This window comes from Lucilia sericata, unplaced genomic scaffold, assembly GCF_015586225.1.
Source record: "Lucilia sericata isolate MDLA Ls3-8-SP2 unplaced genomic scaffold, ASM1558622v1 Contig001052F_arrow, whole genome shotgun sequence".
NCBI lineage: Eukaryota > Metazoa > Arthropoda > Insecta > Diptera > Calliphoridae > Lucilia > Lucilia sericata.
The window spans coordinates 46,052-65,692 of NW_023995030.1; the positions used below are offsets into that span (position 1 = coordinate 46,052).

A 19,641-nucleotide genomic window follows, 5' to 3' on the forward strand; every position below is an offset into this window, starting at 1 on the left:
GCGCTTTCAATGACGAATAATACATTTTAGTGCTGGAAATATTTCATATCATTCTTTAGCGTGAACTATGAAAAAAATGAGAAAAACCTTAAAAACAGACTTTTTATCCTTTATATTAGAATAAAGCAAGCTATCGTTTTTAGTGGGAAAGTAAGTACCTTATTTTTTCTTCATTGAAACGAGGCCACCCTAATGTATACATATATATGTATGTATGTACATATGCATTTATGTATGCAGCAACAACACAAATGACAGCACCAAAAGTACTTTACATTACCGCCCAGGAATATTTAAATACTTTTAAAAAATATGTAAATAATATACTCCACGAATATTTCAGCAGTCGCACCAACCACTAAAACTCACATCTTTCTTATTGCTTCCAGTATTAATTTTGTACACAAAATATGCGAAAATATACAGAATTTAGTAAAAAACTATTTTAAATGCAAAGACAATTAAATAATATGAAGAATAATTTATGTATATTTTTAACTACATATTTGTAGATAATTTGTTTTAGATATGCATAAACATATGTATGTACTATATGTACTTAATATTTTATAAATTTTTCATGCAAACGCTACTTTAGCTGAAAAATGGACACCATCAAAAAACGGTAAATTACAAAATATTTAGATTTTTTACTATTTTTAGTAATAGTACGTAAAAAAACTACTAAGGTCGCGTTTTAGGATAAAGATAATATATGTACCCAGCAAAAACTCACATTGTAAAGTAATGAGATAAAAAGCTAAAAAAGCCGCTTCATTAGCATTTTTACTCATTATTTAAACACAGTGATGACATTGGAGGCAAGTACTTACCACTCTCGCACTTATATAAGTACTTACAAATAAGCTATTTTCTTTCTGTGTGTGTGAAAAACAGTTGCAAATGGAACCGCAAGAGGCAAGAGGTAAAGAGGTTTACTAACAGTTAAAATAAAATTAGTAATTCGGAACAAGCATATTTGTGCGATAGAAACGAAACTTCTAAGCAATACGAAAGCAATTCCTAGATAATCACATATGAGAAAAAATTAAGATATCTTGTGATATTCTTCTGGACGATAAATATAAGATATCGCTTGATTATCTTTATTGAGAAATATTAAAATATCTTTAAATTTACAATTCAAAAAATGCATTATATTATTAATTAAAATTTAATGAAAAATTACAATTACATGTTTGAAAAATTATAATTACATTCTTAATGCTGCAATGCTTTTCCGCTGAAAAATATCCACCCTCCCAAAATATATTCCTCACAGCAAATGTTTTGTTTTCTTCAATAAAGATTGGAAAACATGGATATAATTGTTAATTATTGTATAAATACTTACTACGTCAAAGAAAAATTTCCACTTAATTTTTTATTTATAGCGTACACAGAAAAAATTAATTTTAAACATTTTTCAATTAAACGATTAATCAAAAATTTTAAAAGGGTTCAATTCATTTTGTATTTGATTCATAAAAATGTATAATCAAATACGTATTTAACAACAACAAAAATAGAAAAAAATAAAAATTTTGTGTACGAAATCAATTATAAGTAATAATTGAATATACAATTTTTGTTATAGGTTGAACTTCAAAAAATAAAATAATTGAAAACGAGGTTTTGGTAATTGAAATCGTTTTTCAGTTTTTTCTGCACAGAAAAACTTAATTTTAAAAAATTTTCAATTAAACGATTAATCGAAAATTTTAAAAGGGTTCAATTCATTTTGTATTTGAATCATAAAAATGTGTAATCAAATACGTATTTAACTACAACAAAAATATAAAAAAACCAAAAATTTTTTATACGAAATCAATTATAAGTAGTAATTGAATATACAATTTTTGTTATAGGTTGAACTTCAATAAATAAAATAATTCAAAACGAGGTTTTGGTAATTGAAATCGTTTTTCAGTTTTTTCTGTGTGTGTATATTAATGATTTACAATTTGTTTCTAATATTTAAATTTTTTTATAAAATATTTTGTTTTTGTTTAGCTTGAAAAAAAAAATATTGCTTTAAGATCTTCCCCTACGTATATCAGATACATATGAGCAATTATCAAAGTTTTTTTAATTTTAGAGTTAAAAAAATCAAAAAAAAATTTTGTGTGAATATAAACAGGCCCTAACACGTGATGAATCCGTTCGCGTTAATCATTTCGATCGAGGGGCGCAAAAATTATAGCGGTTTCACCTAAATTATATTAGAATATGTTATATTTAAAAAAAAAAAAAATAAACATAATTGTAAAAATAAGAAGATTTTTTTAAGAAATTTTAAAAATACACAGTAAGAAATTTAATTTCAGTATTTTTTTAAATTGGTTATAGTTTTTGAAAAATCGCGAATTAGTAAAATTTAAGAAAAAACTTCTACGAGGTTGATTTATAAGGGAATGCAATTAAAAATTATAATTTAAAGGAATTAAATATTTATAGAGTGATGCTTTTTGAAGCTAGGTACATTTTATTTGGCCCACAAAACCAACAATTACTTTATTTTCTTGACGCGCCCCAGTTTTACATTAAAGTATTAAGAAATTTGACGAATTTTGAGCATCATCCATGATGTGCTTTGGCAAAATGTGGTTAGGTAAAAGTAACATCTTAATAGCTTACAAGGACATTTTATATACATTTATGATGTTATGTTAAATGTTTGCATAAATCCTTGTATGATATACATATAATACCACAAAAATAAAAAAAATATAATTTTGCAAAATTTTTGCATTCGAATATTTTTGCATGCTCCTCCTCCGATTGTATATTTGAAAATAACAAAAAACTTAATTTAAGCAATAATTCAAATAATTTTCGAATATAAATTTCGAAACTGATATTTTAAAAGAATTACGTTCAAGTTTTAAACTTTTGTGGCTGTTGTACCACAACATCTAATTACATCCGTTAACCACTGCTATCTCAATTTCTGTATTTGATTAAGTTAAAAAAATTTAAAAAATTCAAAATTGGAAAAACCTGGTGACAAATGTCAACAACCAAGTTCTAATACGTAAAGCGATGTTACACGGATAAGCTTTCAAAGACTTTATCTCCTAAGCGTCTTTAGTTAGTACAATAACGAATATACAAAAGCTATTGCTATTGCTAAGCTATATTAAAGCTATTGACAAAAAATAAAAAGAAAGTGAAAAAATTAGTTAGTGACACACTTTTTTAATTTTAAAAACTTTTACAATTTTGCAATATATATAGGCTGGAAGTCTTATGTATATAATCCTGCAAAAAAATATTTTGCTTGGAAGGAAAACCCCATAGAGAAAAAATGCATACATGCATGCATGTATGTATGTATGTATGTATGTATGTATGTATGTATGTATATATGTATGTATGTATGTATGTATGTATGTATGTATGTATGTATGTATGTATGTATGTATGTATGTATGTATGTATGTATGTATGTATGTATGTATGTATGTATGTATGTATGTATGTATGTATGTATGTATGTATGTATGTATGTATGTATGTTACAATAAAACATTTTATCCCATTAAATTTGTATATTTCTTAACAGGCGATACTTCTGGAGGCATAACCCGTGACGAATTTATTGACAACGTTGCATCAGATATATTGGACAAATTACCAACAGCGTTTGAAACATGGCGTGTGAAAAAGCAAATTCAAATGAGTTTAACACCAACTGGTGTCGTACTTCTTCAAGAATTAGATCGTTTTAACTTATTGGTTTTAAGAATTAAAAAAACTCTTGAATTACTCAGAAAGGCAAGTATCTATATTATGGGGTTATTCATGTGATAGTAAAACCTGAGACATGAAACATTTTAATAATTTATGTATATTAATTTATAATCATATATATGTTTATAATTTATAATTGAAAATACAAGAGACAATAATTGTTAGGTATTACTTATTGAACAGAGATTAATAGTAAATTTGTGAAATGTCTTTAACGCTGTGATTGTCTTCCGAATTTGCTGAAATTTAGTAGTTATGCGTACATCTAGTGACAATATTATGTCCAAATATTCGAAGTTATGTTCGAAAAATGTTTTATGCTCTTAAAATAATATATGAATCATAAAAACTAAAAATTAAATTTTCGAAATGTTTAAATAAAAACTATCGAGTGAGTATTATTAAAAAAGTACAAATAACTCAGTGATACGCGAAAAAAATGCAGGGGTTCTCATATACCAATTTCATTTCGTTGAAGTCCATAAAGTACGAATATTTTTTTAGTTTTTCTCGATCACTTCGTTTAGTTACTTTTTAAAAGTAAAAGATGTGAAAAAGAGATATTTTTTTTTTGTAACAAGTTTAAAAAATATTTATAAACATTTTTTGGAAAATTATTATGGAAAAATGAAAAAATTCGAGGAACATGCTATTAGAAAACTTAGCATAACCCATCCAGTTTTTCATAAATTTTTATGAAATGACAAGTTTTGGAAACCTTCCTTAATGTTATTCTTTACGAAGGTAATAAAAGATGAACTTACTGTCTCATGCCCAAAGTAGATCTTGTTGAAAATTAAAAATTGTTAAAAAAAAGTGTGAGTTTTTATACTTAAACGACCGTAACTCAGATATTTGACTATAAAATTTTATATTTCTCTTCTTGGATTAAAATGTAACACTTGTATCCTTAAAGAAAAATATCAGATTTAAAAATCGGTTGAAAACTACCAAACTTATGATTTTTCAAAATTAAAACTTAAAAAATTACTTTTTTTCGCATTTTTTGCTCTTAAAAAGTTAGTTAACGAAGTGATAGGAGAAAACTAAAAATTTATTCGTACTCTATGGACTATAACGAAATGTAATTGGTATATGAGAACACCTGTATTTTATTTTCTTCACTTTTGTATCATAGTGTAATTTTTTATTGAAACAATAGAATTATTAGAATATGTCTTTTCACAAGAAAGACACAAATTTCTGAGTATATTGAATCCTGCTTCCTGGACAAGAAGATACCTGTAACAGACAAAATTACGTACTTAAGTGTAATACTTGACCGGAAATTAAGATGGAGGTAAGGAGAGGAAAGGATTAACAAGGCACATCGGTGCTGAGCGCTATGTAGAAGAACCATAGGCATGAAATGGGGTCTTAGTCCAACTATGACACATTGGCTCTATAAAAGTGTAATTAGACCAATCCTAAGTTATGCTTCAAAACTTTGGAAAAAATGTGTAATATCAAACTACCACAGGTAGTTCAGCGTACATGCTGCTTGGGTATAAGTGTAGCCATGAGCACTACGTCAACCAAGGCTCTAGGAACAATGCTAGATATTCCACCCATTGAAACATATATAAGATATGAGGCGGCACTTACAGCCGAACGGCTCATAACTTTAGGCGAACTGACCAAAAGCGGTTATAGGACACATCATCAATGTATACTGGACACATTAGAAGGATATACACAATCATCGGACGTGCGCGATCGCATACCAGAGGCAAAAACTTTGAAACGCTGATCCCAGATAGAATGTCTTGGTCAAGCGGAACTTTAGAGCAAATACCAGTAGGAATCCGTTGCTACACGGATGGCTCTAAATTGGGGGACAAAGTGGGCCTGGGTTTTTATATTGAAGACCCAGAAACAGAAATATACCACCTTACCTGATCACAATACTAGCCAGGCAGAAGTCCGAGCAATAACGGAATGCGTGAATTGGATTAGAATTAATATGGCGCCTACAGGGCTTAACTTATTTACCGACAGCCAGAAGGCAAGTAGGTCGATATCAGATGATAAAGTTAAATGTAAAACCGTATTTGTAAAGAAGCACTAACCGAATACTCTCCCAGAGGTAAGGTTCACATCATATGGGTACCAGGGAGTAGTCGGCAAACATTTGACTCAACGAGGGCAGAATTAAAATTATGGGTGAGAAAAACCCATAAGGCCTCTTGGAATAATGAAACCGTGGGTAGAACCACAAGAACCACAAAGATCCTATGGTGTGACCCTAACGAGAGCAGGACGAGAAGCCTCCTCAAAATGAAGAAGTCTGAGGTTAGTATGATGGTACGTATTCTTAAAGTTGAATTTCATCCAAATCGGTTTTTTGAGTTGGCTCACTTGACACAAAATTGCCCATATTTAAAACATCTGAGCTGGTGTAGCACGGCTAAACATTATCCGATCTATCTTATATATTCTTATACTAGAGCTTTGTAACAAATGTCTTTAATCTGATACGCACTACCCGAAATTCAAAAAAGGAAAAACCCCCTAGAGTGGTACTTTGAAAATTAGGATACTTTCCTCCAAAAAGAAAACCCGATTATTATTGCAATAGTCTGATAATTTTCTTTGGTTCAAAAACATAACAGAAGAAAATACTATGAAATTAATTCGATTAAACTATGTACATACATATCGTCACCTGAAATGCAAAAGGGCGTAACAACACTTTTCAAAACTTAACAGGAGAGATAAAAAACTGAATAAAACGAAAACTATAGTGATTATAAATATGATTTTTTCATAGTAGCATCTAAAAAAATGATACATTTATTTTTGGACGAATAAATATTTTTTCAGCTGTTTCTGTAAGTTGTGTGGGATACGTCTTTTTAAATACGAATTTTCTAAAACCAAAAAGGCCTAACAATGGTTTAGTGTGTATAGCTTGAAAGCAATTAAGGGCCATTCACACGGTCACACTTTACGTACGACAAGTCTAATGAAAAAGTAAAATGAAATTTCATCCGTATGACAAAAAAGAGAATAAAAGTCTTATGATTTATATTTTTTGTGTTTACACGATTGGTATAAAACAATAACAAAGTAAGATGGAACAGCTGTTTCACTTTTTTTGTATGTTTTTACATAAAAATACATCCCTGATCTAATGCGACTTGCTTGTTTTTTGAATCATTTCAAAAAATGAAGAGAGCCATACGACTGTCAAATTTTCCATCCGTATTTTCTCTCAATGTGTGATGGTTTCATTACATATTGCGTTTAGACGATCCCATCCGTTCTCTTCTACACAAAATTTTGACAGATCATATTACTTGTGTGCTCGTGTGAAGGGGGCTTTAATAATATAATTATACTGAATTTGGTATACATATAACATATGTTCTATTTGTCATAAATACAAACCTTATTGGAAAGGGCTAATATCGGTTCATAATTACATCTAATCTCCTGGAAAATCCGGAAAATGTTTGATTGCTAGAAAGTACGTTTACTATGAAATAATAGTGAACATATTTAACAAAAGTCTGCTTTAAGTGACCAAGAATCATACTGTAATGTTTTGTTAAGTTTAGTCCAATTTTGACTCTAGTTTTCATATAACAATCTCTGTCAGAAAATGACTATAATACACAAAACATTCTTAAAAATTATATTTAAGCGATAAATGAACTAAACTAGTATAAGCCTGAAAAAGTATTGTTTATTATATAACCCCTATCAAATTCAATGTGGATCAGACCACATTTGACCTCAGCCCATATCACATTTTACATTTATAATTGACTTACAAATAATCGAGAACTCAAATTATATGAATAACGGCTGTGCCGAATCATATATACCCTTCACCACAGTGTATTTAAAAAATAAAAATTCTATAAAATTTTAATTTATTTAATTTTGCCGTTTATATTAGGGATGCCAAACGGGACTGGCTTTTACAAATCCCGGGATTCGGGATTTTGAAAATTGCAATCCCGGGATCCCGGGATATTTCGGGATCCCGGGATTTTTCGGGATCCCGGGATTTTTCGGGATCCCGGGATTTTTCGGGATTTCGGGATTTTACGGGATTTTGGGATTACATAAATTTAATTATTTTATACATGAAAATCTGAAATCTTCATGTTTGTGAAGAAAATTGTTTAATCTTGTGAAAATTAATCGACAGAAGATAAATTATTTATTTTTCATAAAAAATTTGTTGAATTTTACCTTAATTCCGATGTATTTAAGCAATTTATTGATGAAAAACTAAATTTCTAAAAGAGGCTTTATATGGGAGCTAGGGTCAAATATGGGCCGATCCTCAAACATTTGGGAAGAGGCATGTAATTTTATATAAAGGTTAGTTATGCTGAATGTCATCGCGATACTAATGGTTATAAGTAAATTTTTGGACGTTTAAGATATTTTTTAATGGGGGCTAATGTCAAACGACGACTCAGAAAGCGATTCTGATTCGATCGGTATACTTTAAGGTGGGTGTAGGACCAATAGGTTATAATAAATATAACGTTCAATCCTTCGAATATCAGGTTAGATCATAAATGAACCTTTTCTTTGAAACATGTTATCTACATTCAGAACAATTTAATTTACCTTTACTGTTATCACTCAGATTTATAGAAAGCATTCCAGCAAAATTAAAACGAAGTACTTCCAAAAGAATACCATTTATCACCACTTTAAAAGTAGCACTAAGTGAATTTTTTAACCTTCTGAGGAAGTGATGTTTAAAGACTTCCGAAGATTGGAAAATAATTATATTTTTTCAAAGCTGAAGATATTTTTTTGTTCTTACATTCTTGGGAGATAAAACATTTTACTTTTCGGCTTCTGTTTTATTACATGTATCTATTACCCTTTATAGTTTTAAAATTATTTAAGGCAAATTAGTTGCATTCTATAATAATACAATTTCACTTTCGAATAACTTGCAAAAAAGGATCATAAAAATTACTTCTTGAGAATGACTTCAGAAGTAGTAAATTTGGAATCAAATAAAAAGGACATCCCTCCTATGACAAGCCTGTGTTAAAATCATCACTTCTTCAGTTATTTTTCAGTACTTCCATGGAGTAAATTCTACTTCTTTTTCGCTTCTTTGGAAGTTCTTTTTTTGCTGGGTTGTAAAGCAAAACATTCTAGATATCATTTAAAAATTTATTTTATATTTGACTGTGCCGAAATAAAATAAACAAATATTCCGGTATGTGATGGAATTCGAACAATTTGAAATCAATAGATTTGAAAAGGTATGATTAATTTCAATCGAGGAATGGTTTATTATTTCAAAATACTACGCAGACAACAAAATACTTTCCATTTAAGAGAATCAATTTAAAAAATATGATAATTTGTATGAAAAGCCGCAGAAATTGAATATTACACAATTTTTGTATTATTTTTGTAGATTCAAATCGATTCTATTTTAAAAATGAATCTCATTAAATTGCTGATTGGTCAATACATTAATATTAGCATCAAATTGGTTTTCAGAGGAGGTGCTTTTAGGATTTTTTGTGTTAATTTTGGTCCAAATTTATATCTACTATAGACAAAGAATGTGTATACTTTTTGGGTCTACGACGAAATGAAAAAATAAATTTGTATGTACTATATTTGGTATCATACCACTTTAAAAAATAAAAGGTTCAAAATGTACAAGAATAGCTGTGCTGAATAAGTCAAAAATAAACAAAGATCGTAATTTTGAAGCGAATTGAATGAAATTATGGCTCAAAAAAGAATTTAAAAAAATTTTTTAGTAATAAATCCCGGGATTCATTTTGAAAAATCCCGGGATTCGGGATATCCTAATCCCGAAAAAATCCCGGGATTTATTTTGCAAATCCCGGGATTCGGGATTTTCTAATCCCGAAAAATCCCGGGATTTTCGGGATCGGGATTTCGGGATTGGCATCCCTAGTTTATATCATTATTATAGCAATAGCAAAACGAACAACAACAACGCTAAACGAAATAAACACACACAAAAACAAAATACACAAGACAGTAAAACCAACAGACATCCAAACATACGAAACGAAATACACAAAAAAACAAAAACAAAATACACAACGCAATGAAACCAACAGAGATCCAAACATACGAAACTGAATAGACCAAAAAACAAAAACAATATACACAAGGCAATGAAACATACGAAACGTAATACTCACAAAAAAGCAAAAACAAAATACACAACGCAAAGAAGACAACAGACATCCAAACATACGAAACTGAATGCACCAAGAAACAAAAACAATACACAAGGCAATGAAACACACAGCCATCCAAACATATGAAACGAAATACTCAATGAATAAGCAGTGTTGTTGTTGTTGCTTATATCAAAGCATGAAAAAAATTGTCTTTTTATGAAATTTTCAGAGGTTGTCTCGGATTTTTGCTCATATTTCCGGTATTTACGGACCGATTTTGCTGATTTTAAATAGCGATCTTCTCGAAAGCATGTCTAACAGAATTATTGAAGATTCGGATCTCGCCGATATCTGGGGTCCTCTAAAAACTGATTTCAACAAACACACAGACGGACAGACAGACAGACGGACATAGCTTAATCAACTCCGCTACCTATAAGGATCCAGAATATATATACTTTATGGGGTCGGAAATTTATATTATAGAAATTACAAACGGAATGACAAACTTATACAGTGAATCAATTAAGTAATTTGCCTATGTAAAATTTTAGGTCTAAATTTAAACATAGTCTCTATAGGTCTAAATTTAAACATAGTGTTCTTTTAAGTTCGTATATGGACTTTGGAGATGATAAATGAGGGCTTTTTTTAATAATTCTTTGTGTTATTTCATCAATTTCTATATTTTATATTTTTTAATGATTGATTAAACATCTCATAATTGAATTTCATTTATTTATACTTGTTCTAAAAATCTAAACTAATTTTTTATATTGGAATTGCCTCATTATTTCCCTTTAAACATTTTTAACACAAATAACTACACAGTTTCACACAATAAGGATATGATTTTTGAAAATTACAATTGAAAAATACTTAACACGTGTCCTTTTAACAATTAAACAATAAATTCCAAAAAGCAATTAAAAAATAATTTGAAAAACCCAACGAAATTAACTGGAAATTTCAATATGCAAATTACTTTATTGACGTGCAAATTCTGATGAAAAATAATAAAATGCAACAACAAATGCACCAAAATTTTTATTTTAATATTTTTTCTTGGTTTTCCCATTCTTCACAATCTCTATTTTCAATTGGAAAACATAAATTTACTTTTTACCTGTTTTTTTGAATTTTATTTATGAACAAAAAACAAAATTCTCTTAAAAAAAGGTAGGCAAAAAACTTAGTTGATTCACTGTATATACCCTTCTCACGAAGGTGAAGGGTATAAAAACTAGTTTATTTTAAAAAATTGTTTCAATACCGCTATATTAAGATAAAACATTTGTTTTAAGAAAGAGATTTTCTTTATAAGATTTTATCTTGTATGTGGGCGTGGCACTTTGCTTACTAGAAATTTTAAAATAAAAAGCAGACTATAGTTTCTTTCAGACATTCCATTTTTATACCATATATATGGTAGGACTAGCTATACCCAGTGTTCTTCGCTACCCTCATCGTAATGAAATAAAATAAATATTATTGTAAATGTATATATATCTGCAATATCAAAAAGTCCCCTATTTAAATTTATGTTTATATATTCAATATTTTAGAAAACTCAAAAAGTACCAATGAAGTACGAAAAAGTAACAAAAGACCTCTTTTATTTAATTTCATGTTCCTAAGTTCAATATTATAGAAAATTAAAAAAGTACCAGTTGAAGAACGAAAAATTACCAAAGGGTCCCCTTTTATAGATTCTCATTAACTCCGGGCTCCACATGGTTAATTTCATGTTATAAAAAACACAAAAAGTACCTTTTGAAGAACGAAAAATTACCAAAAAGTCCTCTTTTATATGTTCTCACTTACTCCGGGCTCTACGTACTTAATTTCATGTTTCTAGGTTCAATATTATAGAAAATTCAAAAAGTACCTTTTGAAGAACGAAAAAGTGCCGAAAAGTCCCCTTTTATAGGTTATCACTTAATCTTGGCTGTACTTGCTTAATTTCATGTTTCTAGGTTCAATATTATAGAAAATTCAAAAAGTACCTTTTGAAGAACGAAAAAGTACCAAAAAGTCCCCTCTTATAGATTCTCATTTACTCCAGGCTCTATATGCTTAATTTCATGCTTCTAGGATCAATATTATAGAAAATTCAAAAAGTACCTTTTGAAGAACGAAAAAGTACCAAAAAGTCCCCTTTTATAGATTCTCATTTACTCCAGGCTCTACATGCTTAATTTCATGCTTCTAGGATCAATATTATAGAAAATTCAAAAAGTACCTTTTGAAGAACGAAAAAAGTACCAAAAAGTCCACTTTTATAGGTCCTCACTTAATTCGGGCTCTACATGTTTAATTTCATGTTTCTAGGTTCAATATTACAGAAAATTCAAAAAGTACCTTTTGAAGAACAAAAAAGTACCAAAAAGTCCCCTTTTATAGATTCTCACTTAATCCAGGCTCTACATGCATACTTTCATGTTTCTATTTTCAATATTATAGAAAATTCATAAAGTACCTTTTGAAGAACGAAAAAGTACCAATAAGTCCCCTTTTATAGATTCTCATTTACTACGGGCTCTAAATGCTTATTTTCATGTTTCTAGGTTCAATTTAATAGAAAACTCAAAAAGTACCAGTCGAAGGACCAAAAAGTCCCCTTTTATAGATTCTCATTTACTTCAGGCTCTACATGCTTAATTTCATGCTTCTAGGATCAATATTATAGAAAATTCAAAAAGTACCAGTCGAAAGACGAAAAAGTACCAAAAAGTCCCCTTTTATAGATTCTCATTTACTCCAGGCTCTACATGCTTAATTTCATGCTTCTAGGATCAATATTATAGAAAATTCAAAAAGACGAAAAAGTACCAAATAGACCCCTTTTATAGATTCTCATTTAATAAGGGCTCTACATGCTTAATTTTATGTTTCTATGTTAAATTTTATAGAAAACTCAAAAAGTACCAGTCGAAGGACGAAAAAGTACCAAAAAGTCCCCTTTTATAGATTCTCATTTACTCTGGGCTCTACATGCTTAAATTCATGTTTCTAGGTTAAATTTTATAGAAAACTCAAAAAGTACCAGTCGAAGGACGAAAAAGTACCAAAAAGTCCCCTTTTATAGATTCTCATTTACTAAGGGCTCTACATTCTTAATTTTATATTTCTAGGTTAAATTTTATAGAAAACTCAAAAAGTACCAGTCGAAGGACGAAAAAGTACCAAAAAGTCCCCTTTTATAGATTCTCATTAACTAAGGCCTCCGCATGCTTAATTCCATGTTTCTAGGTTAAATTTTATAGAAAATTCAAAAAGTACCAGTCGAAGGACGAAAAAGTACCAAAAAGTCCCCTATTATAGATTCTCATTTACTCTGGGCTCTACATGCTTAAATTCATGTTTCTAGGTTAAATTTTATAGAAAACTCAAAAAGTACCAGTCGAAAGACGAAAAAGTTCCAAAAAGTCCCCTTTTATAGATTCTCATTTACTCCGGGCTCTACATGCTTAATTTCATGTTTCTAGGTTAAATTTTATAGAAAACTCAAAAAGTATCAGTCGAACGACGAAAAAGTACCAAAAAGTCCCCTTTTATAGATTCTCATTTACTAAGGGCTCTACATGCTTAATTTCATGTTTCTAGGTTAAATTTTATAGAAAATTCAAAAAGTACCTTTTGAAGAACGAAAAAGTACCAAAAAGTCCCATTTTATAGATTCTCATTTACTCCGAGCTCTACATGCTTAATTTCATGTTTCTAGGTTTAATTTAAAGAAGTACCTGTGTAGAACGAAAAAGTAGCGAAAAGTCCCTTTATTATTAATTTTATGTTTCTATTTCAATATCATAGAAAACTCAAAAAGGACCAGTTGGAGAATGAAAAGTACCAAAAAATATCACTTGATACCGGGGTTCCAAATAACACCCCATTAGGATATTTAGTGTTTCTAAATTTAAAAATTTTATCTAAATTGGATCATTGTGGTTGAATAAAATCAAATTTCCCGTTTTTACCCCTTTTGGTACTTTTTTCCTCCCCATTAACGAAATAAAAATTCTATTCCAAAAAGTTGCAACATCGTAGTGGGAGCCTGTTATTATGTATTCATATGTATAAGTTAATAAACCAAAAACAATGTTTTATGAAAAAAGTACCAAAAATAGGTACAATTTTAACCCCTTAAACGTCCGAATATCCAAAAAGTACTAAAGTCAAAAATATTTTTTGAATGTGCACTGGTTTAAAAGATACATGGGGTGCGAAAAAAGTACCAAAATACAGTTTTTACCCGTTTATTCCCTAAAGGGGCCGAATTTTAAAAAAGTACCAGACACCTGTCCGTTTATTTTTTAAATGAACGGCGATAAGCTTTAAACTGTTTTTGTATCTTTTCTAGTTTAGGAGATATAAGGTTACCGAATTTACCCGTTTTTACCCTTTTTTACCCCCTAAACATTCGAATTTCCAAAAATCCCGTCTTAGTGGATCTATTTGGCGGGAGAACAACCTCCTGTCCAAATTTCAGCTCTTTAGCTTCAACCGTTTAGGCTGTGCGATGATGAATCAGTCAGTGAATCAGTCAGTCAGTCAGTCAGTCAGTCAGTCAGTCAGTAACGTTAGAATTTTATATATATAGATGTAGATGTAGATAATGTATTTATTTTTAGTTATTTTTAACTAAGCAACAAAAAACTTCGTATTTTGCAAATTAAAGAAACTTTGCCTGACTGCTTTTAGGGCGTATGAGTAACATGAATTATTATGTTGGCAAATTGTCAGTTAAATTTGAATATAATATTGTAAATATTTAGCAGTTTGAAATTGTAATATCTGTAGTTTTTCATTTTTCTTGTGTTTATACAAACAAATTCTTGCAATAAAATATGACTTGAATTCTTTGGCGCACTAATAAACATTGATGTCATTCGAACATATTTAATAGATATGCATAATATTATGTATGTATACATATATGTATGTATGTATATGTGTGTATATATATATACTATACATACATAAATATATACGTATTAATAGCCAAAGACTCACATTGTGATAAAGAAGAAAAAAAAAACACTTAAAAGTGTCGCAGTAACGATTTTAAGCATTTGTCCATAGGTGGCGGAAATAGCGAATAAATTTGAGCCAAAATCTAAATTTTTGATCATTTGTGCACTCAATCTTGGGCCAAAGTAAATTTTTGATGGCAAATGATTCCTCAATGCATTTTCTCCACGTCTGATATAAATGTTGTGCTCTTAGTATATGTGTTTGTTAATTTTATTGAACTAGTTTAACTATATGTCTGCACTAATATCTCTTATCTTATCCCAGGAAAATGAACAATCTGGGAAATTTTAGACAGCTAAGTGAAAATTGGCGTATAGCTTCTTAGCATAATTAGTTATGGAATACAAGTTACCGAAAATATCGTCTGCGCTAAGCGATTTTTAAATTAAGGTGGCCAAAATTAATTATTCAAAAACTATAAGACCGATTTTCGGCATAGTGATTTCTTACATATTAAAGAAGAAATGTACTAAAAATTAGACAAATTCGCCTACAGGCACGCCCACTTCTTAATAACCCAATTAGGTCCAATAGGGAAAAATATTCAATTATTTTAAAATATTTATTTTTCACTTTTATTAATTTTTTAATTTTAAAACAAATTCAAATTCAACTTGAAATTTAGCATTCGCATTACTATAATTTTCACTATCTCTATTCATATATAGTAAGCATAAGCTAATTTTCGGGTTAGGTCGATTATTTTCTTAAATGAAATTATTTTTGACGAATTTTAACTTATTGCCATCATTGTTAAATCTTTTGACAATAAACTTATTTTTCTGTATGAGGAGTAATATGAGAGGTACATAGGTACATAAAACTAACCTATGCCAAATTTCATATGAAACAAATTCCTAATTTTAAAATGAAATAAGTTCCCATCTGGAGATTAAAAAAATAAAAAGTATATTATAAAAAATAGGTCGCGCATACATTTGAATGGAGCTCCAATGTTTAATACATTTCAGTTTAATCGCTTAATAATGATTTCCTAAATAGCCGGTCTACGGCCTGGCGTAGCCATTTTCTTTTCTATGGTATGTCCAACAACGGCTTCGCTTAATAAATATTTTCTAAATAGACGGCCTACGGCCGGGGCAAGGATTTACCACTTTATAATATGTCCAATACCAGCTTCGCTTTCCTAAGATTTCCAAAAAAGCTGGCCTATTTTTGGAGATTAATTTCATTTGAAACAAATTCCCAATTTTAAAATGACATAAGTTCCCATTTAAAAATTCGACATCTGGAGAACAAGTCGGTTTTAGTAATATTAAAAAAATAGAGTTGGGCTTCAAAGTTTAATACATTTCAGTTTAATCGCTTAATAAAGATTTCCTTCAAGAACTTACTACTCTATGGTATATCCAACAACGGCTTCGCTTAATAAACATTTTCTAAATAGCCGGTCTTTGGCCGACCACAAGGATTCGCTTAGTAAAGATTTCCTAAATAGCCCGCCTAAAGCCGAAAGCTCTTGATACACGGAGAGTGTTTTCTTAGCGAAGCCGGTGTCCAATGTACCCCAGAGGAGAAACCCTATGGCTATCACGCATATATATTTTTATTTCGTTTGATAAAAGTAATATAATGAATTAACTCCCCAAAAATATTTTTAGGGTTTTATTTCATTTTTGAATTTTGAAGAATTATTCGTAATGAAATAACTCCTCATTTTAAATGTGAAATAATGCCCCAAAAAGTGAAATAAATCCCCAAATTTCGTTGTTGTTGCTTTATGAACAAATTTTTAGGTAGTTATTTCACTTTTGTTTTGGGGACGCCTTTTGGTCATTATGCTTATGAACAGGTACAGCGAAATAGCTCCTAAATGAAATAACTCCCATGAAGAAAATGAAACAACTTCCAATTCCTCTAAAAATTAGCCTTAAAAATGAAATAACGTCTAAAGTATAAAATGAAATAATTCCCAACAATTGGGAAATTTGGAATTCTAAAAATGTAAGTCCCAAAAAATAGCTCCTAATGAAACAATTACCAAAATATATGAAATATTTACCATGACGAATTATTTTTTTTATAAAATAACTTCCAATGAAAAATTTCCAAGTGAAATAACCCCCAAATCCTTAATAAAATGTTCGAGATACCCCAGAGTTTAAAATTCTTGCGCCCGGCCGAAGGGCGGCTGTCCAAGGCACTTAAGGAAATTCAAAATGCATTATCTAGCTAAGTTTGAAAAATTATTACCACAAAATTAAATAACTCCCAACGAGATTGAAATAAGTTCCAATTTTTACAAAATGTGCATAAATGAACATTGTGATACTTTTAAGTTCATAATTCCACGTTAAAAAATGTCTTGATGCCCATGAGCATAGTGACTTAAGTTCATAGCCTGGAAAGAATGAATTCTATTTGGAATACCATTCTTTCATATCATTCGTTCAATTTAAATTCTAATTCATTGGGTTTTCATTGCCATTGAATTAATTCCTAAGATCAACGAATTCAATTGTATGATCATTCTTATTTGTTTAATTCCTTTTATTACAAATTGAATGAAAGAAACAATTTGTAATTAAATTTTTAATATACAGAATGTTTTTAAATTATAAAACTAAACTTTCATTCAATCTATTTCAAATTGAATGGTTGAAAAATGTTTTAATTCAATTTGTAATACATAGATTGAATTCAAACTAAATCTTTATCATTCAGAGGGAATGAAAAAATCAAGATGAATTGAAATTTATTTGAATTCAATTTGTAACAGATTGAATGCAAACAAAATTAATTCATTCAGAAGGATTTGAGCATTCTATAGGAATTAATCATTAGAGAATTATTTTTTGGGATTTGTTCCATGGACCTATTTCGCATTTTTTGGTACTTAAATTTGTAGAATTCCAACAATTTCATTTTACACTTTCATTTTTAAACATAATTTTTAGAGGAACTGGGAGTTATTTCATATTCTTCATGGGAAGTTATTTCATTTGGTACCCTTTTCACAGATCAATAAATCAGTTAATTATAAGTTATTTAATTATTAACCGATCAAAACAAAAACCCATTGGAATAACCCATTAGGAACCTCATTAAATATAATTTATATATTAATAACCTCCATCCATTGTTTTATTTTAGGCTATTGCTGGCGAGATTGGAATGGATAATATTTTGGATAATATTGCTAACTCATTATTCAATGGTTTGCTACCCGCTGACTGGCGTAAATTAGCTCCGGACACTTGTAAACAGTTGGGCGCTTGGCTAGAACACTTACAGGTAGGTCCGACAAGTGTTCCGGACTTATTTTATTTCTTTGGATTTTAGAAAACTTATTATCAATTTCATAATTTCTCAGTGAATTATTCATAGAATACAGAGGAATAACTTTTTATAACCTAAAAATCGTATATACATGAGTTATATAAAGAAATATTACAATAACTTTATATATCTTAGATTTTCATCAATTCGTTTTTATTTTTTACTTTCTTCTGCCTTCACATTATTATGGTTAGAGGCGTGCAACTCAATTCAAGTATTGGTCAATGTCGGGCGAACCGTTGGTAATGTGGCTCTCTGGTTTACACATTCCACAAAGTTATTTAACAGCTTTGATTCAAGTATGTATACTCGTTTATTTCACAAATTAATTAAAGAAATCATGTGTGTAAGTTAGAGTTTCCCGATGAACAGCCTTTTTAGGAATCTCATGTAGGAATACCTCTCAATCGATAGATATTAATTTACTAAACACGACAAAAATAATTTGTTTTGTTTTGTTTTTTTTTTTTTTTTTGGAACGGTCCTCAGTTCCTTACCAGCGATTAAAAATCCTCACCTGACTTAAGCTGAAGATATCTTGAGGGATATTTTCTATCCTTTAGGAAAGTTTAAATTTGTTGGACTGCGTAATTTATTAAGGAAATTAATTAAAATTATTAGAGATATATCCCAATATGATGAAAACAAAATTTACTTTTAACGACTCATTCAAAAGATTTTTATAAAATAAAACAAGATGAATAAAATAAATACTTTTTTCTATGAATAAATTTAAATAATATAACATGAGAATAATAATAATACATAATAGCAATTTTACAGGTTGCCTGTCGCAAAAATGGATGGCCATTGGACAAATCCCAGATGTATACCTGCGTTACAAAATTTGTCGATCCTGACGATATTGAAGAAAGACCAACTACGGTAATTATCATATTTATGTATTAATATGGTAGAACCTATTATCTTATATACATACGTATGTATGTACGTTTTTAACAATTTTATTATTAGGCATCACTCGATATTTTTGAAATTGTGATATCATACCTTTATTGAAAGTTTTTGGATCAGCACTAATATACATACATATATATTTGTCATTCCTTTTATAATTCCCACATTATAATTTTCAGACCCTATAAGGTATATTCTGGATCCTTATAGATGCGGAGTCCATTAAGCCATGTCCGTCTGTCTCTCTATCTGTCTGTTGAAATACATTTTCTGAAGACCCCAGATATTTCTGGGATCAACATCTTCAATAATTATATAATACTTACATGCTTTCGAGAAGTTTCCTATTTAAAATCAGCAATATGTGTTCGTAAATAATGGATAAACTTATGAGCAAAACTTCGGGGCAGCTTTTTTCAAACTCACTATGGTGAATGATATATAAGATTAGGCAAAGACGGATATTAAACGCTTTCTTGTA

General features: G+C 29.5%; 1 protein-coding gene across 3 annotated transcripts in view; it reads left to right on the forward strand.

Moving 5' to 3' along the window:
• Positions 1 to 19,641, forward strand: part of LOC119609744 (dynein heavy chain 10, axonemal) — a 68,850-nt gene that overhangs the window by 43,511 nt on the left and 5,698 nt on the right. For 2 of the 3 annotated variants that reach the window (XM_037964646.1, XM_037964647.1), the window contains 4 exons: positions 3,566 to 3,777; positions 18,057 to 18,197; positions 18,437 to 18,541; positions 19,026 to 19,127. In XM_037964646.1, the coding sequence (XP_037820574.1) occupies positions 3,566 to 3,777; positions 18,057 to 18,197; positions 18,437 to 18,541; positions 19,026 to 19,127 (560 nt within the window). The remainder of the gene's footprint in view (positions 1 to 3,565; positions 3,778 to 18,056; positions 18,198 to 18,436; positions 18,542 to 19,025; positions 19,128 to 19,641) is intronic. The other variant, XM_037964645.1, reaches the window with a different exon arrangement.